We start from the raw sequence: 21,968 nt of genomic DNA, 5'->3' as shown, positions 1-21,968 counted from the left end.
ATTTTGTTAACAGGTAAAAATTCAATGCTCAGATCATTTCCTGCAACCAGAGTAATATGAGGTCACTATTTAAAAAATGCAGAGTTAGAGCTAATGAGCTGGGCTTGACACCCAGAAGCTAACAGAACAAAACAAACTGGGGCTCAGGCACAAAGCAGCTAGATTCTCGAGGTATAGAAGTTACTTCCAGAGAATTAAACGATGTAAAGGCATGTTAACTCTTAGTTCATAAGGTACTTTGAAAGTTAATGTAGTAGTACGGTAAATCAGCTTGAAAAGAAAATCTATTCACCATCTTCTCAGATTGCTAGAATATTTTACCAATAGACTAGCAGTGGCTCAGGTGAGTATTCTAGTCTGCTTCCCAAGGCCTGCGAGGAGCATAGTTGGGGAGAGAGGTGGTACAGTGCAGATCCAGCAAGTCCCTTGTCAGGACAAGGCCCTATCTTGCGTGAGAGATATGTGTATGAGACGTGCTTATCTCACATGCAGGTCTCTATGTGCCCTGGCTTTCCAATAATGCACTCGGGCCCAGTGAGTTAATTCCAGAAGAGCAATCTTATATTGGAGGGAGGTGTTCTACTGGAAAGCAGTGAGAATAAAAGGAACTACAAAGAAAGATAGAAATTTCATTGTGGACTCTGGAGTCAAAGTATTGGGGCTCTGACTTAGTAACCTTGTGAACTTGGACAAGTCCTGTGACCTTTCTAAGCCTAGTTTTATTATCTGTAAAATGGAATGATGACAAGGTTCACCTCCTGATGTTACTGTGGGGATCAGATGCGACCATGCATGTAAAACAGTCAGTCATGCCAGGGCGTGGAACAAAGTGAGCACTCAATAAATACTAGCCATGAGCTAGTATCCAAAACTATTCAAATACGGCTGACCACCAAATCCATAAAGTGTTTCCCATCTAGGGATGTAGGAACAGCAGGTACAATAAATCAACAGTGTCTTTCTAGGTATTTCAGTCGTCTGAATCAAGGAAGCATATAATAGACTGGTGGAAATTTGTCACTGCTTTTTAAAATCTGTTGTGGAGAGAGAGAGAGAGCGGAACGAGTCTGTAAACCTGGGTAACAGCAATGCCGGGATCACATGAGGTTCAACCCCTGATGGACAGAGCGCAGAGGGGTGAGTGTAGAAGCAAAAGGGAGGGGTTCACCTTCCACCCCTTCCATCGGCTCACTGTGGACAGTCCGAGGAACAGAGTAGCTCTGTGGATTGTCACCTAGAAGAGGGGCATCCCTTCCCACCTACGCGGAAAAGTCAGTTCCTTCACTCATCTCTTTAACTACTGGGGAAAAGTAATGCTACTGTGTGCAGACCGCAGGCCACACGGCCGTGAGCAAAGAAAACAGACCTCGGAAGCCCACTAACAGGTGATTAGAGGTGACCCTTTAATTTTGCATTATGCTAAGAAAAAAACCACCTCAGCTATAGGCTAGGTGTCATTTTAATATCCGCGCAGGCACAGTGTAAAGCATGCTTCCATTTCCAACAAGAGCGTGATTCCCTACTCTTCAAAAGAGCAGTGGCCAGGGCCTAAGACTATGCTGTGGGTATCCCACACACGTGTGCGTGCGTGTGTTCCTGAGTGTGGGGTTAGGAAGAAATGCGCTCACATGTTCATCTGTTTCTAAGACACTGAAATCTTCATGCCTGTAGTGACTCATTCTGTCTCATGTCAGTTTATGGCTATTTTTCCTGGTATAAAACTAACCAAGAGACTTCCATTGAACAGAAGAGTCTCGACTTCTCATCATAAGGCTAGAGAGGCAGTGCGCAGCCTCAACTAAGTAGAAAATATTCACCACACACAAAATTCACAGTAAGATATAAATGGGAAAAAGTTTTAAAATGCCTGGCACATGGTGGATGCTCAATAAAATTTGTTTATTAGAGAATGAAGTTTATAATATGCTTTAAAATCCTTTAAAAAGATATTAAGAAAGCAGACAAATTTTTAAAAATTGTGTCTAGAGCAGTATCTATCGATTGTTAATGTAGCTACCAAGGACCTTCTATTTTTTCCATGTATTTACTGCCTCGCAACATCTTCTTGTAATGTAATAGCTTCATGCTGGAAATAGGATAGTTCTGCTCATCAAAGCAGGAGAAAGGCTAGCCCAGGTATCATAGGAAAATACCACTGGGAATAAACTTTCTAAGCTGAAAAGCCATTAATTGGTAAGGCTGGATTTTGCAGTCATTATTTCTCACATAATCTCCATACCGTGTGCCTGGGGACACAGCTTCCCCGCTCAGCACAGCCAGACCCTGTGATCTGCCGGGAAGCCCTGATTAGAGAAGAGAGGGGAAGTCAGGGCCCTCCCAGGGGAGACTCTGGGCCCACCCAGGCCAGGCTTCCTCGAGCTCTCGAAGGAAACAATGGGTCTCTGGTTTCTGACTTGACCTAAGGCTGTGGGAGTGAGCCGCGAGCAGGGCAGGAGGGCCGAGTCTCACCTACCGTATACGTACAGCATGTAGTCCGAGTGGGCCTTCCCCACCACGTTTGAGGCCTCGCAGCGGTACGTCCCGTTATCTGTTTTGTTCAGGTTGTTGATGAAGAGGTTGGGCCCGGACAGCACGGCGTGCTGGGGCATTTCGTCATCGACTCTCACCCAGCTCACCATGACGGGCCTGCGGGGGAGAGGGCAGGAGACAGCCGTTACCCGCCCGCACGGCCGAGCGGCTCGGTCACACGCAGGGCGACACAATTAGAGGGCTTGCCGAGGATAGTTGAGGCTCACAGAGTTACAGCTGTGAAGTCTCCAAAAAATTTGTTGGAATAGAATTTTCTTTAAACATTATCAGGTGTTGAAAAACTTTCAACACACCGCAAGCGGGAGTCTCATTTCCAATTTACCTTCAACAAATCAGCAAATAACCAATGCACCCTATTTTTGCGCCCTGCCGTGTGGTTTCACACCAATTCAGACAGGACGGAGCTCACCCATTGTTAATCATCTCATTAATTAGGGGAATCCCTTTCTTGGCTAGTGATGCACGCATTAATCTGACGGTTACTGACACACCGAGACACTTGCTTAGAAGACACTTGTGATATTTAAATGGATTTCAAGTTTCACAAGAAGAAATGGACTTTACATCTGAACGGCACTTTCCTTTGGGTTCTGCTGTTTGAAAAAGCACCTCTTCTGATTCTGGAAAGATGCAACCGCTTCTTCTGCCCCTAGGCCTGCCTGCGCTCCTCCAACCCAGGACGCGCTGCCCCCCTGCTGCCCTGCCCACCTGATCCACCAGCGGGCAGGTGCTTCCTTACAGGCTCCCCAGGCCCGCCACCCCGCCCTGCGTGCGCCCGCAGGGCCCGCAGCCTTAGGGAGGGCTCAGCCATTACCATGGGCGCATCACCACCTGAACTCCTCCGTCCCGGGGCGCTTACTCCTCACACACAAGCCTGTTTTAGTGACTTAAGTACCACATTCGCGTCCAGCAGAAAAAGCAAATTTCACAAGAGGCTCCAGAGCCAAAATTACAGACACATGAATTATCTTTCAAATGCACTGACTTTACAATTTCTGCCTGTCAAGGCGGCTGCTTCAGCCTCCTGTAAGACCGAGCCCATGTACAGGACTGTGCCCGACTCGGTCACTTGAAAGGAAGCGCAACAGGACTCAGGCAGAGGTAACGTCCTCTCAGTTCCCAGCGCCACCCCTGGGGGCAGTGCCACAAGAGCCAGGCTCCTGGTGATCCGACACCAGGCCGGCCCTGCCAAGCAGCATTCCAATTTCCAAATGGGACTGAAGCTACAATTTCTCTTTAATTACATATGGGTTTGTCATCACAGCTCAGCAAATTATTTAAAAATTAGCACTGCAGATGCGCTCCGGCCACCCAGCAATCAGACTGATGTCCTGAGGTCTGACAGCTGAGACAGTCAGAGGGCTAAGTGCAGAGAACACTTAACGGCAAGTTAACGGCAAGTTAAATTACCACTTTTATTGTCTGTGATTTCTTGAGAAAATAAATAGGTAATATGCTAGAAGGGATGGCAGCAGAGGATGCGTGCTTGCTGGGACACACGTACCCCCTCCTGCTCCAGAGAAACAAACACCCCCTTTCTCTGGCATAAACGTCCCGAGACAATGTGTCATTTACTGTCCCTGTGGCACATTCAACTGAATACAGTGCCTTCTTCAGAGAAGAAACAGAAAAACAAAATACTGGGTAGCAAGCCATACACTGTAAATGTGGCTAATGCGGCTGAATAGAGGTGTGGCAAGTGGCAAGAGGCCCGAGAATCATTTTTCTCTCCTGAGAATTGTTTTGGAGGTAAGGAAAGTGCTAACTAGGGCATAATTCAGACATTTTTCATATAGAAACATCGAGTCTTTCGCAGTGTCCAGGGAGGAAAGACCACTCTGCAAAGCGGACTGTTTAACCAGCAGCTTTGGAAGACCAGGAGACAGACCTCGATGGCCGCCTACTTCCTAATGGTCATCTTGCAAACTCCAGTGGCCAGTACAGAGAGAACCGCTTCTCACCCCCGGGAGGGCTCCCGGGCTCCTGTCACAGGCCATTCCTTAGCTGTAATAGGGAAAATCCTCTCCAAAGCTTCTGAGGAAGCTTGTTAAGGTTGCTCTAAGCTCCTAATATGAAAACAGTGATGACGCTGGTCAGCAAAACTCTGAGAGGAAGAAAATCATACCACGGGGACAGCAGAGGGAGCTCAACGCTATTTCTGTTGGGGACCCTAGGAGTTTGAGAGCCAAGCCCAACATTGACCTGATGCACCACTTTATGATCCCATGGATTACTTTTTCACCTAAGAAAAGCTAACACCAATCTTCACTCTACTAGAAAGATGAAAGATTCCCTCCTCCCCAGACTAAACTGAGTAATACCCACAGTGGTACCGCCACATGGCTTTTTGCTGTATTAGTGACGATACAGAGTTCCTCTAATTCACCGTCATCCCTTTAGCAGGAGCAAGTAACGCAGGCGCTTCAGACTTTCAATAAAACAAGAGTGTTCGCTGGTTCTTTTCACATACATATAGAGGGTGGCCCCAAAACAGTGTACACACACTTTGAATAATTACAAATGCAGTGTTTATTAAAATACATTTCATTTTCAAAACTGTGCTATCAGCTGTTAAAGTGTGTATACATTTTTGGGGGGATACCCTGTATATATCTTGAGAAGAGTTCCTGAATCATTCTATACTAACAAAAATATTTCCAGTAGTCACTTTTCTTTGAGGGAAAGAGAAGCAGAATTAAAAGGTAGGGCAAATTCATTTGCCTGCGGCTGGCCCTAAACACAGCAGCTTCATTTCTGTCTAACAACTATCTTTCCAGCACTTTAGACATTAACACGGAGGGAGCAGATACATCACTAGACTGTGGGCACACTGAAAACTTATTGGGATTATTTTTTGTGTATGAGAGAAAACAGTTCTGACAATCATGCTGATGATAATAAAAGAGAATTAGCTGAGACTTCAATCTAAGCTGGCATTTCATTCTTCTCCCCAACGTCACCATTAAGAACCACAGATATTTATTCAACTGAATATTCTTTTATTTCCTGAAAAATATCCCATCTTTACGGCAGGAGACAGGTGACAGGCCAATGAGCTGTGAACGCACATGTCTGTGCTGAGACGTTCACCGCCCGTGACCCTCCGCCAGCCTTGGCCTTCAAAACTTACTGGGGCTTCCCGATGGCTTCGCAGGTTAACTCAAGCGCGTCCCCTTCCCGGGTTAGGCCTTGTAGAGGGTAAGTCATCTGAATGTGCACTTGAGGCTTATCTGTGTGACAGTAACACAAAGCACAATGTTTAGCAAAGGGTACCATCAGGCGCAGCCAGCCGCGGAGCCGCCAGCGCCCCGCGTCCCCGCACGCCCGCTCCCCACCCTCCTGCCCGCACTAACACCCTTCTAATTAGTTAGTAATCCTGGCATTTGCTCAAATTAAATTGACTAATAACTCTAAGGAGTGAACTGCGAATAGATAAGAGATTCATAAGCCAACTGCGCCACATCAAACATTTCCTGTGAAATACATTTTGTTACATTGAAGTTTATCTCCAGACTCACTCAAGCTAAAGGAAACTCATTTGCTTTCATGCTGAGGTGAAGCCACAGATATTTGTGGTGCTCGGAACTGATACATTTTATCATATATCATATATTACGATGTGACAATATGTTGTGACACTGCATATTAATAAGTTTGCCTTTTCTACGCTCTTGTTTTCAGATGGGAAAGGCAAAGCTTCCGCATTCTACTCAAACGGCTTTAAAAACAAAGAAACGGGAGGTCTTGGTGGCCCCTCATTAAACTCTGACTTCTCAAATGTAAACATATAAATAGGAAGGAAGGACAGTCTCCGGAGAGTCTACTATCTCGGGAACCATAATGGTTGGAGGAAGAAAACCCCAGTTTCAGGGATGAGAACCCTGGTGCCGAGAATGAAGTAGAAATAAACCTGAGAGACAGCCCCACAAAATGTATGCTGGGAGAAATTTCTGATTCAAAGCCGTATTTTCCAATAGCGATCCATTATTAAAACCCAGTGTGCAGGGAGTACTTAGGTAGGTGATCTACATATTCTTACTTCCACTAGCTACTTAAAACTGGGAGTCTGGGTGGTCTGGGTACTAGAGCTGAATGAGGGAGCAGGCAGGGAAGTGGGAAAGCTTGGAATTAAACACTCGTACAGATACACTTACCGATAAAACCTAGATGAAACTGAGGCTTTTTTTTTTTTCTGTCCTGAACTAACAAGCTATTAATCCCTAAGTCAGTTTCTCATTTAATTCTGTGACTCTGTAAATGTATATTTTTGAAAATGTTCCCAAGAGAAACGTGAGAAGGCAAGACATCAGTCGGCTGAAAGGTCAGAACAATTTCCATAACTTCCCTTTGTCAGACAATCACATCACCTAAACAACAGCCCTCTGGCCTTTTACAAGCAGTGGCCGGCTCCTTAACATTCATCCTATGGAGTAAGGGAGAGCAGAAGAGGGCAGGGCCCAGCGCTCAGCCGCCCAGCTCAGGAAGCTGCGCAGGGGAGTCTCCTCTAGGTTGGGGGCTTTCCACACGCACTGATGGTCTTCGCTCTCATCAGAGATCTTTCTATGACCGAAACCGCGTGGCCCGCAGAGCCTTCCCGAGCGTCCCGCCCGTGCGCGGCCCTGTGAGCGGGTGGAGCTTTCTGGGAGGCTCAGGCTCCTGCCAGAGAGCATAAGCTAACCGGCCTGGAGCTCCCGAGGACCCTGCAGGTAGCGCGGCTCTATTCGTAGGCTTGCTGGCAAAAGAAATGCTTAAGAGCAAATGGCGAAGAGGTTTTCCAGACACTGACGACAGGGTGGGAAGGCAGTCATGAAAGAGCCGGACACACTGGATAAACAGGGTGACCCTGAGTGAGGGCTGGCTGCCGGGTAAAAGCAGGAGCTCTGGGCAGCTCCTCTGAGAGCCACGCTGCACCTTACGCTAAGTACCACCTCGGGGTGACTAAGTGGGCCTGTGGCTCTTGGTGGAATCACACACACACATGTAGAGCTGGCTGGTGAAGCTTATGAAAAACACACAATACACAACAACAATCACAGAGACCACAAGAGCCTGCTCCCTTACAGTGACAGTCCTTCTCAAACAGCACCAGCTGGGGTTCCTGGTAGGGAGCCTCTGCCGCTCTTACCCAGGAACCACGCCGGGTGAAGCTAAATTTAAAGCCCAAAATTTGGGCTGAAATGTAACGTTTACTTACAGGTCAATCTCTGACTCACCGAAGGATACACTTTCCACGCACTGCTGACTTCAGCCCAGTAATTAAGAGGGAGCAGAGCTTGTGAGCCTATGAGGAAGACTTTTGGGGTTCCCCCCCCTTGTGTAATTTACAGCAAACAGAGAGGGTATATTTTTCAGCACAGCCACTAAGGGTGCTACATGCTCAACTTCCATTAATAATAAAGACAGTGCTGAAAATCTAGTCCACTCTGCCTTTTCAGTACAACTGCGCTTGTTTTGGTTAAATGTTTTCCTATGTTACTAATGGCTGTTTACCAGTTGTCAATTACATAAATTAGGGTGAACAAACTATAAATCTGCTATACCTGGAACTTATGTTTAAAAAAATCATATCCTAAGCCACAGAAAATGCACCTTCATTTTTGGTACGTGATTTTCCTAATTTACGCTTCAGGTTTCTGGAGGAGCATCTACCATCTCCTTATGGGTACAGCTGCCACAGTTACCTTAATAGCCGAGTAAAAAGGCAAACATTCATCTTGCTTGTATTATACAGAAAAAATGTCTTCCTCTGTTGACAGATGCGGTGTTTCCAGGCATGTTATCTGACTGTGGGGCAGCGGGGCTCCTTCAAGCCCAGCTTAGGAGCCAGGCAGAAGGCCTGTGCGACAAGAGCCCTCCCCGAGTGAAGGGAAGTCACAGGCAAATCTGGTTCCCTGTCCTCACTGAAAGAGGAACGTACGTATTCTCAACAAGTGGACCAGAAGCCCTCGGAGAGCCCTCGGATTGCGCTGGCACCTCCAGAACCAGGGATGTTAAAATTCCCAGAAAGGTCCTGACTACAATCTGATGTCCACATACCGAGCAATCCAGACGGCTGACTGAACAGCCCAGACCTCATCGTTTATATATTAATTATGTTCATAAGTCATACGTTATAACCCACCAAATCTTTTCTGAAACAGAACCAGACTCCAAGATTATTTTTAAGTAATGGGGTAAGGCCCAGCCCACTTTCTGGTGACCCTTTTACACCTCGGCTGGTGTTGGGAGGCACAGGCTAAAAGCCAGAGGACACTCTCTGGCCAAGTGCAATAACTGTCCAGGAATGTAATGCTTGGAATGGCCTAAAGTCATCACAGAGTGGAGCTGCTGCTTAGAAGTAAGAAAAATAGTTAGGTCCTCCACACTTCTGGAACGTTACAGTTACAGACACGGCACCACCAACAGCCAATAAATTAGGCCGAGGAGTGTGAGGTTTCCATTATACACAGCAATTTTTTTTTTAAACCCCATAAAAGACATTTAGCAAGAGCGCCATAGCATCAACATTCGTTCATCAGAGCTGCACAGAGGGTTAAACACTGAGAGGCTTTAGTCCCACTACAGTAGCAGCCAATTAAAAAATAACATTAGAAAGACACTCTGATTTGACGAGGCTTCGAATGTACTCTGCTCTCTCTATAAAGGGAATATGCACATATATAAAAGGAAACTCCTGAAGAGGTCAGAATGCCTGCTGGCAGATTACCATTGATTTCATGCCAGCCTGACCTTGCAGCACAGTCCATGATCTTTTCAGAAGACGAAACTCAAAACCCTGTAACCTGTATCTCACTCTCCTGCGTAAATGAAGTCAGTCCCCTTCTCTCTGGATCAACACCCATGTGTCAGGGCTTTACAGTTTTTATTTTAAAAAGTCCTCTGCAGCCCGGCCTAGGATTCAGGAGATCGTGGTTCGATTCCTAGTCAGGGCCCATGCCGGGGTTAAGGGCTCCATCCTCAGCAGGGGGCGTGCAGGAGGCAGCCGATCAATGACTCTCTCATCATTGATGTTTCTGTCTATCTCTTTCCCCCTCTTCCTTCCTCTCCCTGAAATCAATAAAGATATATTTTAAAAAATAATAAAATAATAAAATAAAAAGGTCCTCTGCAGTCTCCCTGGGATGCCACCACTCTCCTGTCCCACCAGAAAGTAGAGCTGGGGCCCGTGGGAGGCCTCCCTCAGTCCAGCAGGCCTGCCATCTCAGGACCCGAGCACCACCCTCTCCCTTAGATTTCTAGGTCCAGAATGTGGGCATCAAATGCTCCCCGATGGCTGCCTGAACCGGCCCCAAGGGCTTCAGTGCGAATCTGCTCCTGCCACTGCATTTGGGACTCGGGCTCTGCACATCCCTTACTTAGCTTCCATCCCATACTCAGGAATACCAGGGAAGGTGGGCTAGGTGCCTGCAACACAAGTGCTCATTGTCTCAGAGCCCAGCAGGGAGAACAAGGAGGCCAGAGTGTCAGGAACGGAACCCGAGGGTGCCACTGTGGTGCACATGGCCGGGGGAGGGCCCCACTGAGGTACAGCTTGTGTGTGCAGGTAGGGACACACTGACCAAAGAGTCTCTGTCAATCGCGGAGGATTACTGCAGCTTGGAGTAGGAGACAATGCAAAGACTAACCCGAGACTTGGTGAGTATTGGGGGCTACTTGTGCTCAAAGCAAGAATCGGCCCCTAAGTGTTTGGGAGAGGAGTCTGCACTGAGGGGACAGCGTCTGTAACGCAGGTGTGGGACTGGTCAGAGCAGGGCCACCCTGCGCTCTGCTCTCAGAGGCTTACAGCACCCTGCAGAAGGCTTGCTTTCTCTGTCCTAGTACCTTCCTGAATACCTTTCACTGCATAGTAGTTTGTTTGCAAGGTGAGGGAACCCCTGATGCTACATCTGAGGTCTGCTAGGCTCCAGGGGGCTCCCGGGAGTGGGAGGGGTCTAACATGGCGACTGACGGGGAACAGCATGGCCCATCCCCGCGGCAGGACGCAGCTTCCTCTTGTTGCAACTTGCCGGTCTTTTGTAGATACTGAAATTACTGTTTACCCAGCAGAATCAGACTGTATTCTGTGATGGTGTGGCAGCTATGTTTCCGGTGCTCTGTGAACGGGTGCACACGCGCTACCTGGGAGAAATCTTCAAGATCTGAAATGAACACCGGGCAAGAAAATCCTATAGCAAGACTTCCTGCACAAGAACTCGAGCTCTATAAAAAGAAAATGTTTGGTTTTTGAATCCCTGGTGGCACTCAGTAGGTATTCAATACACATCTGCCAAATGAATGAATGAATGAGACAGTGGAGAAACGCTAGGGCATGGATTTCTATTTCTAGCTCTGCTGATTAAAACAAATAAACAAACCGACGGTGAATCCTCCTTAGTCCTGCTACACGATCAGCGGGGCGCATCACGACATTCGAGGGTTGGCTTAAGCGCCCGTCAGTTTGAACGAGCAGCACAGACCGCGCCGCCCTACCCCCGGCTGGAGGGCGCTTAGCGAGGGGGCAGCAGCGCAGCGAGCTTGACGCGACCGGCGGGCTGCGGCCGCCTCATCCGGGCGCCCACCTGGCTGTGACCGGCTGCGCTGAAGCTTCACTTTCTTGGGAGCTGCACTGGCTGGTTTGGGTTCGGGAGGCTGCCACGGCGTCGGTACACAGCCGCCTTGTGTAAGTGCTTTAACAGCCCTTATCAAATATAATTGTCTTCCTCTTTTGGAAGGTCAATCCAGCTCCCACAGTGTGAGGTTCCGCTCAGGTTTGACTTACATTCTCCCACTTGGATACACGCCTACTGAAACTTCTGGTGCATCTCGTGTTGGCGTCTTCAGGAAAGTCATGAAGGGTGCTGCTTCACCATCCGCTTTAGGTTTTAGTTGCCAGCTTCACAATCATCAAACCTTTCACAGAATCAAAACCTGACCCTGGGTTAAAACCGGTAAGTGAAGAGCGCACGTCAGAAGACCAGTTTCACCAAGTGGGAGTTCACCGTCCACGCCGCAGAGACAGGCATCTCTCACTGACACAGGAGGCCAGACAGCGAGACACAGGGAGACGTGGCGGTGGGAGGCCTCTTGCTCCCGCGGTGTCCATGGAAGGCAGGGATGAGGCGAAGGCTCTCTTCCTTAGGGTCATTCCGGTCTTGCTCACAATGTACTTGGCCAAATATTTACTCTTTGTATTTGAATACTGGTTACTCAGCTTCCTGCCCGCTGTGGCAGAATGCATCACTGACCATCTATACACTTAAGATCAGGAACTTGCGTTAATACAAAAATGTACAGGTTAAAACATCAGTTTGAATCAGAGGGTCTCCATGTCTTATCTCTCATGAGGAGTAATAAATACTGAAATAATTTCCCTGAAACCAATGCATTGCTTTTTAAAAAAATTAAAAGAATGAGAAGTGGGAGGGAGAGTGTACTGTGTTTATGAAAAGAGACCGAGACGGGAGACCAGGCAGAAACAGGCCCAATCTGAAAACGCCAGCTATTATGCTTTGAAGAATACAACCTGGGAACAGAATTGACGGGGAGCCGATGAGATACAAGAGCTGCTCTTGGAAGCTCCACCTCACCCTCCCCGTGGAACAGGAAAGGCTCCCGTTTCCAGGTTTCCCTCCCTCCTTCACTGCAGGGCACCGTGGACGCCGAGAAACATTTATTCTGGTGCAGATAAAGAACAGGGTTTGATCATCTCAACGCCCAATTTTCCACCAATTGAGGAATGAAAGAAAAACTCTAGCCTTCTCTGGACCTTGGATGAACAAGAACATGGATTTACAAAATACCTGACTCCACGAGTCAATACAACGCATTCTGAAATGCTGCTCTCCAACACGATTAGCTGTCAGACGGTAATCAGCAGGGAAGGCATTCAGACACCCAGTTCTGGAGTCTTTGTTTCACGCTCCCTTTCAAGACTCGTCTCTTATTTATTTATTTATTTTTTTATAAATACGCACACACACAAAACCCTCACAAAACAAGGAGTTCTGCAAGAACACTTTAAAGAGCAAGGCTATGAGGGGAGAAAGCAACAGACACAGCAGTAATTCAAGAGCTTCAGGTTCACCTCGGTCCACAGCCAGGTTTTCCCCTCTTTGCACGATGATCCGAATTCCACACTGAGGGTCACAGCTTTCCTTTCAGTTCCCAGCTTATGTCGCTATGTGTTGCCACCTTGATGCTATTTAGACAGTTTTCCTTTAACGCACAGACAGTGCACTGTTCTCGTTTACACAGGCCTGTATTTGACAAGAGCGCGCTCCCCCAGATCTGAAGCTCGCTAACTGGGTTACAATTGTATCGCGCTCTGCTGTAATTAACCACGTTGTAAATTCCAGCAACACTACGCACCTCGGCATAAAAACACGCACAGAAAGAATTTAGGGTCATGTAGCTCAGAACATTCAAAAGCAAAACTGTTTTCTGCGTAACAGCTAAGGAAAGAGAGCTCTGCATTTCATCTTGCAAGCATAATTATTTTCTGTTTTAAACATTTAACTGCATGCTGCTGCTGAATCCTTGCCGAGTCTCAGAACGAAAGCTGGGAGGCTAAGAGCCCTACTGTATGGTCTTCGTTCCCAGCAACGTTCCTATGAGAAAACCTTATTAATGAGCTTGCAAACGAGCACCCAACAGGGAAATGTCACAAACAAGAGCAGCTAATGCCCCAGAAAATCAAATAACTGAACACTTGGCTGATCGTGGTGCTTTCATATTTATAATAAAAAGGGGGGAGGGGGCTTTAATTCACTAATTCTGAAGGGGTCAACACCTTGTGAACAAAACAACTCATTTATTTATGTTCAGAAATCTCCAGATGATAAATTACACTGATGTTAATCACTTTAATGCATACTACACAATTAATATCTGCACTCACCAAAAATCTAAGGATTATTAAAAGTATGACAGCTTCCACATCTGGCTGATTTTTCACATAATTGGGCACAACAATTTCTCCTGGTACCACAAATAAAGGATCCTAACAAAAAGCACTGCAAAATTCTGTGTTCAATTAATTAGGACTTAAATCCACAAGACAAAAGCAATTCCAAGTTGCAGCTCAAGCCTTGTCTTCTACGCAATATGGTAGCACTGTACTCACTTTTCCCGCCTCCCTTTACTGTCCTAGTTAAAGTAAGATATTTAATGGCATTCAGTGTAGATTTTCATTATTTCATTTCTTTTATAAAAAACAGTATTCTTAAGAGGACATAATTTACATAGAATTTAAGTCCATTATCTATCATTTAACCCTGTTCACATCCTCTTAGATGAGAAAGAGGTTTGATAGCCACCATGTAACAAAATGGGCCAGGCTGAGCCGAGGGGTTATACTGAACACTAATCCCACAGGTCAGATTTGCCCCCAAGGAGAGCAATGCTTAATCTGAGGTTTGGGGATGAACTCAGTATTTCTTGGTGATAAGTCAATATTTATCACTGATAATATAAGAAATCTTTTTAGGGGGCAAAGGAAAAAACACTTAAAACATAATAGTTGTATATTTATTTATTTTAACTAATCTTTATTAGATATACATAGCAAATAAAACTTATAATTTTATAGATTTTTTTACATAGGTCTTGGGTAGGCTAAAGCAATAAAGTGACTTAAAGCTAAATTCTAAATGGAGTAAGAATACAGATGATCTGTTGATATGGTAAAACTTGTCAAAGTGGCCCTCAAATAACTGAAGTTGGGAAAACTGTACGGTCAACAGACTTTTTTTTTTTTTTTTTTTTTTTTATAGATCTTTATTGATTTCAGAGAGAGGAAAGGAGGGGGAGAGAGGGAGACAGAAACATCAATGATGAGAGAGTCATTGATAGAGCCCGCAACCGGGGCATGTGCCCTGACTGGGAATCGAACCCCAATCGCCTGGATCCCAGGTTGACGCTCAACCGCTGAGCCACACCCGGCCGGGCCAGACTTCTTAAATTGTGAACAAAGTGTCGTGACTGCATGATTTTGTTAATCTTTTCTTGAAGAAGCTATTTAAGGAATTCCTGGCCGACTCAGCCAATTTCTCAGGGGTGCTCTGGGAACGGAGGAGAGTGAACCAGCAGGTGACTTTCTTGAAGAGAGAGAGTCTTATTTAGGATGCCAGATCAGACTCTAAATTCCATTCAGAATAAGGTATAATATTTTGTAATTCTTAACCTTCTTTTATGCAAAAATTCTTTTCTTTACATACATCCTGAAATATGGAGTATTGAGGATAAAATGTTTGTGTGCCTCCCATAAAAAGATGCCGTGTTAGTGTTACAAATGATCAACAGCCGTGTCTGCATCTGCAGAGGCATCACAGTTGCTCTCCTGCCGTTAGGGGCTGGCGGTACTTTGTAGATTGAAGTGAAATGGATTCAGATATGGGGCTTTGTTCCTTTCCTTAAGGGACAAATGCCACTGGAATCTACAGCATAAGGAAGACACGGCTTATAAATATCATGATCAAGTCTCCCAAGGGGTCGGAGGGGCAGTGCCTGGAATGCCTGGCCTTTGGGAGGGAGCGTAACTGTAGGCGGGTGGGTTACATTCTGTTTAGGAGATACTCTGGGAAGCTACTAAAAGTTTGGGGGTGGGGACTGGGTGAGTATCTACTCAGGTCTCACAAAGAAGCTAATGTATTATTAAAGCTAATGGGCCCCTACAAGGGAAGTTAATGGATATTAAGTTTGCTTAAATGAATTACATATTAACAAAGTCAAAAGAAATCTACTATCTGCCAATTTAGATAATATCTGATCATTTATGTTTTCCCATTATAGGGACATTACACCACAATAGTTTTAGTGATATGAAAATTATAAGCATGATGCCCATAATGAAGCTCCATAATGAAGCAGATGAAATGAATTAACAAGAAAAACCTGCATTATGTAATGTTAAATTGAGCTAAACTCACGGTGTAAGAAACACTTGGAATGGGATGGTGGTCTCTTAGAAGAAACTTTTCATAACTTTCCCTATCCCTTGCTTTGCTCAATTTAAATATATGATACTGTAGGAGGTTGAACGGTGGCCCCCAAAAGATGCGCCCACTTCCTAACCCCTGGAAACTGGGACTGTGGCCTTATTTGGAAAAGGGGTCTTTGCAGATGTAACTATGTTAAGGATCTTGAAATAAGGATATTCTAGGTTTCTCTGGGTGGGCCCTAAGTCCAATGACAAGTGTTCTTATAAGAGACAAACAGAAAGGGAGAAGGCCATGTCCAGATGGAGACAGAGATTGGAGTGATGTGGCTACAATCCAAAGAATACCTGGAACCACTAGAAGCCAGAAGAGGCAAGAAAGGCTCCCTCCTCGAGCTTTTAGAGGGAGTTCGGCCCTGCCAGCACCTTGCTTTCAGACTTGTGTCTCCCAGAACTGTGAGACCATACATTTCTGCTATTCTAAGTCCCAGGTTTGTGGTGATTTTACTGCAGCCCTGAGAAGTAACAGAAGAATTCACAGAGGGCAATGCATTTCCTTTATCAGAAACCCAGTCACTGCCATCCCACCACACACTTGCCACATGTTCACTGTGCACACTCAAGTCTCCCAGAACCCATCAGAGGCCAGGTTCCAGGAGCCTTCTGATGAAAAGTGAGAAGCTGCTACTCAGACACAACCCTGGTACAAGGATGATTTTGTGCAGAAAGCAGATTTTTTTTCTCAAGTAGGAGAGCCCAGAAAAGAAGGGGAAGAGAACACCTTCTGTCCACAGGACACAGTGAGGAGATAACCTCACTCCCCACGATACGGCTTTTGTTGGTGAGGCCAGCAGGGTTGTGGCACTGAGCCCAAAGAGGCCCGCTTTCAACTCCCTACTAAGAGAACGTGCAATTTAAAACAGACTGCTGACGCAGAATGCAAATAAAATCTCTTCTACAAAAATGCAGTACTTATGATGGGTTAGTGAAGGGGGCAGGGGATTGCCCTAGATTTTGAAGTTGACACAGAAGTGATTATAGTCAATATTCACAAAATTTAATTAACTCATATGCTAGAGCAGACTGGAATCATTTTAAAGTTTCATATTTAGATTGAATCTAGTATTTTTGAAATCCTCCCTGGCACTCAGTAATATGGTAGTGTTTCAGTAAGATAATCCTTTGCTTATTTTTCTACCAAGACAACAAGGTAAAAATTCTATCTATGCGACCTAAAAACATATGTCTTCAATAAATGGCGTCTGAAATGTTTTAAGCAACGGCTACTCTGTGCCCTCAGAGGAGAACACTCGGGCGCTGCTCCAGTGTGTGTCCCAGTGCCCCGTGTGATAGTATTTGGAGGTGGGGCCTCGGGAGGTGCTCAGGTCATGAGAGCGGGGCCCCCGTGAGTGGGATTAGTGCCTTAGGACGGAGGCTCCACCGAGGTCTTTAGCCCCTTCACAGGTGAGCACACAGCAGAGGTGCCAGCCGTGGGCCAGGAAGGGGCTTTCCCTAGAACATGCCCTGACCTTGGGCTTCCCAGCCTCCAGAACCGCGCGAAATACATTTCTGATGTTTCTAAGCTGCCGGCCCCTCGGGCTGCGGCCTTTGCTGCCGCGGCTGAACGGCCCGACGCAGGTACTCACACTGCACTTCTAGGTAGCGCTGGGTCTGCAGGCTGCCCGTGACGGCGGGGTGCTCCACCTGGCAGATGACGGGCACGCCATCGTCCTCCCTGCGCACCTTCAGCACCAGCTGACTGGTCACGGTGTACATGTCCGACCACTCCTCCACCTCCGATTTGCCTGGGACACAGAATACACCAAGGAACCAGAAGATGAGTGCATTTCTACCGCGCTGCGTTCCTCCCCTCCTCTCCTCCCTGCCCAGCGTTACTATTTTAACAAAAATGGTGGAAGTCATTTGGGATAAGACAGTCTGTGGGTAGATGACTGACAAAATGATAATTTCCTACATTTCAACCTTGCGAGATAGCATTTAATATATATACACCATTTTTATTTAAATATTTTACATATGTTTCTTCTATCTTAAAACCTCCCACAAAAAGGCAGCTGAAGGTTGGACCTTCCTGGCACCGGGTGCTCAGAGCATTCGGGGGAAGGAGGGCAGAAGAGCTTTCCAGCCTACGAGCCGCCGGACTGAACCTTCTAGTAGGCTATCACTAGGTTTAGAAATCCCAGGACATCACCCAGAGCCCCCAGGCACTTAATCAGGAGGTGAAGTATAAACACCGTTACCGGACCCTACCAGCATCAATTAAGTGGGAAAGTAACAAAATGTATTTGCATAATTGAAATCGTAATTGACATGTTTAAACTCGGAGACTTTTGAAAGACTACAAAAAAGGCAGTGGCGTGGGGAGAGCAAAGGAAGCCCCAGGCTTCAGGCCAGATGAGACAGGGCCAAGAACACCCAGAAAAGGAGGGCGGAGGCTTCCGGACGCGATGAATAGGCCGAGGCAACCCCGCGCCTCAACCCGCACCCCCGGGACAAGACGCGCCATTAACTTTCTTTTAATGTTTTGTACTTATCGGTACACATTTAATGGCTCAATTCACTCAGACAGAGAAGCAGAGGGGAAATGAGAAACTCCTTCCTTCCAAAACCACACCTAGGAAACGGGAGATTAAAACACAGCAAGCTTTTTGAAACTTAAGCTCTTATATATAGATTTGTCTGTTTCTAGATACAGATTTTTCTATATCCCCTTTCTAAAAGGACTTGCTCTTTTCTTCCTGGCACTCTTCATTTATTTAACAAGCACATACAGAGCATTTACTTTGGCCCAGATACTACATGCAGTAGGAAAATTCACTCATTTCATGTTTGTGAGAATCACATGCTGTATATAATATCAATGTCTCCATGTCAGAGAAAACTGAGGCACACAGCCAGCGTTCCTGTCTAATGGGCAGGAGTCAGCCCGAGTCCTTTGTGCTGGCTGCTACTTGCAGGGCGACCTCCTGAAAAGAAGGAATCGGAAAGCTGACACATATGAGGGCTTAGGACAGCTGACAGAAAGGGCCAGATAGGTAGCAGATGCAATGGGTCAGGCAGCAGGTGTCTGAGATCCAGGAACCAAGCCTGGAATGGCCTAGCCCTGGGGAGAGAGACAGCGGGAGCAGGGTGCCGGGGCTGCCTGCGTGGCCATCACATCAGAGACTGTGCAAAAGAACAAGGTGGGGAAATGGGTGACTGGGTTGCAGGTTTCACCAGAAAGGTGGTGTCTGCAGACTCACAAATACGATCAAATTCTCAGTCACCCTGCCAGCCACTGCTGTAGGAGAGGACCCTGACAGCACAGCTGACAGTGCAGCAGATGCCAGAATGACTTGGGATTCACCGCGGTAAGGACTGTGATAATTTTTAATGTGTAACATGAGGATTTGGAGTTCTGACCACCCTGAGTCATAGGGCACAAGCAATGAGAACTGAGGGAACAACAGGACAGCCTGAGCCCGGGGGACAACTCTAACAGCAGTCCTCCTGGTGACAGAGTCCCAGTTTACAGTGACACCGCCACAAACCTCCAACCCCAGCATGAGGACATGAATTAGAACAAGATATGCAGTCACGCTTTGCCTCCGACGCGTTTAGTAAGTGACGATAAACCATACCTCCATGGATATTTCTGCTCGGGGCATGAGCTGTGTCTTGCATTTCCCAGGAGGCCCCGCTGGGGCCGTGCGGACGGCAGACCGCAGTGCAGGCAGTGCACTCACCTTTCAGCTCCTTGTTGCCCTTGAACCACCGGATGGTCGTGGCCGGCTTGCTGGCCATGGCAGTGCAGTTGACTTCAATCTCCTCACCCTCCACGGCAGTGTCTTTCTGGATATCGATCATCAGATTACGGGGTGGGACTGCAAATTAAACGTGTGCTTTTTAAACACAGAATCTACTTCTGGACATATTCTTCTATTCATTAGAAACTAGCACCGTTGCTATTGAAATTGGAGACAAATAATGAACATTTCTGATGGAATTTAAAACAAACTGCCACCGGAGGGAAAAAAAGAAATGCAGAGTCACCATTAAATAAAGTGAATTATGCACAATCATTCAAGTCAGAATGTCTGTCTTAAAGTATCTTACAAAATGACCAATCTCCCACTCCTAAGTTATCAGTGACCAAGCTATAACTATGTAGACATTAGGTTAGTTAAAGATCAGGCATTAAAAAACTGACCAGCAGTAGATATAAAAGTAAGAGGAGTAGACACAATTTGAGTTATCACCTTACCTAGACGCCTCTGAAAGAAATATTTCTCCTTAAACTCAACCCTTGGATTTCAACCTTCATATGAAAGATTCCACAGTCAACTGGCAAAGATCAGAAACTTGGAGTCTCTTAAAAGGATCACTCACCATGGACATACACAGAAAAGTGTGCCTCAGAACCAGCTCCATTCAATTAACACTCATAGATGCAGAAACATAGGACATCCAGTTATCTGCAGTAACTGTCCGTATTCTAAAATAGAATGCTCCAGATTTTAGAAATCAAAGGTGAAAGAACTATTAAGTAGTTGCAAGTAGTTTTATGTAACAGAATTAAAACCACCCTTCTCTAAGCATATTAAACTTATGTGTACTAAAACTGAATAAAATATTTTGGGGCTGAAATACTGAATATCAGATCAGGAGTATGTAGGGTGATGCTGACAATGGGGAAAGCATGTTATCTTTTATGAAACTGAGCCAACAGTGAGACTTCTACAAGGTGGCAGGTAGCTGCTTGAAAGAGCAATCAGTGAGAACCCTGAATTCAGCAGCGTGGATCTAAGAGTATGGCCCTGGCCACCATGAATAAGCAACGACAGTTCTGAGACTGAAGATTAATAAGTTCCTCAACTCAGAAGAGAAACAAGGAATTAAATATGTATAAACATGCCATCCTGATGATCAAGTTGAATAATAAATCTGACAGGCTTCAAAAAATTATGGGATTAAACCGTGTATTTGGGATGTCCAACTGTTCTAGTCCAATGTGAAAATTCTGCCCACAGGAAGACTTTTACACGGAATTAAAGCAGGTGAAAATGCCTGTAGAGAAAGATGGAAAAGTAAATGATTTGCTGTATATGTTTCTCAGCAAGAGAGTGTGGTGGTGGGGGGCGTAACTATTAGAAAAACCAGGCCTCTTCTTTGTTCCCCGTGAAACAGAAAAAAGGCACATTTGCTCAGTTGGATGTGGTGCTAAAGTGATATGGCCCAAATGAGTAAATGCGAGAAAGAACTACCCTAGCTCACATTTTAAGAAAAAAATAAGCATACAGAGAGATGGTCTAATATCCAACTGGAGCTGCACATCTGCCAGCATTTGAGAGACACAGAAAGGCAGTTACAAAGGTAAGCGGGACAGTGGGGAGGGACCGCAGAGACACTGGGTGTTCAGGGCCAGCGACTACTGAATTCCGAGTGCGTGTGACAGGAACAGCGAGGAAATCCTACTGTCCAAGCCTAACGATAACAAGATCTTGGCAAACTATGAGGAACAGAATGAGAGATGATAAAAGGAAACAACAAAGGAGTGAAAACCTAGGAATGTCCTCCCCACAAATGTAGACAGGAAAGTCAAACAATATCCAGGTGAAAATAAAAACAAAGTGGTGAAAACAATTCCTGATGACATGCAATGACGCCCAACGGAAAATGTAACCGGGAAGCGTAATCGATGGGAAGCCACTCAACTGAAGGAACCTCAAATCACGTAGGGGCTGTGCGAGGAGGAGGGCCCGAGGGTGTGACAGGCCACCGGCCGCGGCTGCCACAGCACGAGGCTCGGGTGCCTGCAAACACTACAGCGGGGCGGAGGCCAGGGAAAACGCACCGAAGGTCACTCTGGGGCGACGTGGGATCTTCGGGATGGGAACACATCCAGTCGGTGGAAGTCCCAGCCTGTGTCACTGTCCTGTCTCCACGGCAGTCAGTCTCAAGCACGGTCTTTGTCACATATTTGCTTTCTGTGTCATGCTGGGTATGTCCCTTCATTCTCTCCTGGTTCCGGCTGAGCCTGAGGACCCCTCAGCTTTCCTCATCACCTGCACCAGCTACGCATGGTTGGTGGCCTCTGAGTGGCGGAGACACTAATTCCTAGGCCGGAGATGTCATCAAGGTGACACGTGCTCCTTCCATGTTAGCCAGAGGGTCTGCTGGTGCAGAGCAAGGACTAGAAAGGGGCAGGAAGAAACGAGGAGGGGAAAACTGGCCGAGCGCCTCAGACCTTGTCTGGGGGCTGACCGGGCCCGGAGCAAACAGGTCCTTATCAGGGTCACCCGCTGTCAGCGTTTTCCACGTCGACGCCTCCTTTTCCGCAGCAAACACACAGTTGACCCTTGAACATCACAAGTTTGAATTGTGTGGGCCCACTTATGGCAGATTTTTTTCAATAAATACTGTAAATATATTTTCTCTTCCTTATGATTTTAATAATATTTTTTCTCTAGCTTACCTTAATGTAAGAATACAGTATATAACACAT

General features: G+C 46.3%; 1 protein-coding gene across 3 annotated transcripts in view; it reads right to left on the bottom strand.

Annotated features, from left to right (window-relative positions):
- The window catches only part of CADM1 (cell adhesion molecule 1), a 324,569-nt gene that overhangs the window by 33,522 nt on the left and 269,079 nt on the right, over positions 1-21,968 (bottom strand). For all 3 annotated transcript variants that reach the window (XM_016208949.2, XM_016208950.2, XM_016208948.2), the window contains exons 4-7: positions 19,210-19,347; positions 17,110-17,268; positions 5,681-5,780; positions 2,474-2,646 (exon numbers count right to left, since the gene is read on the bottom strand). In XM_016208949.2, the coding sequence (XP_016064435.2) occupies positions 2,474-2,646; positions 5,681-5,780; positions 17,110-17,268; positions 19,210-19,347 (570 nt within the window). The remainder of the gene's footprint in view (positions 1-2,473; positions 2,647-5,680; positions 5,781-17,109; positions 17,269-19,209; positions 19,348-21,968) is intronic.

Source organism: Miniopterus natalensis, chromosome 11, assembly GCF_054644295.1.
Source record: "Miniopterus natalensis isolate mMinNat1 chromosome 11, mMinNat1.hap1, whole genome shotgun sequence".
NCBI lineage: Eukaryota > Metazoa > Chordata > Mammalia > Chiroptera > Miniopteridae > Miniopterus > Miniopterus natalensis.
The sequence above is the reverse complement of the archived record's forward strand: the minus strand, read 5'-3'. Positions and strand labels throughout refer to the sequence as shown.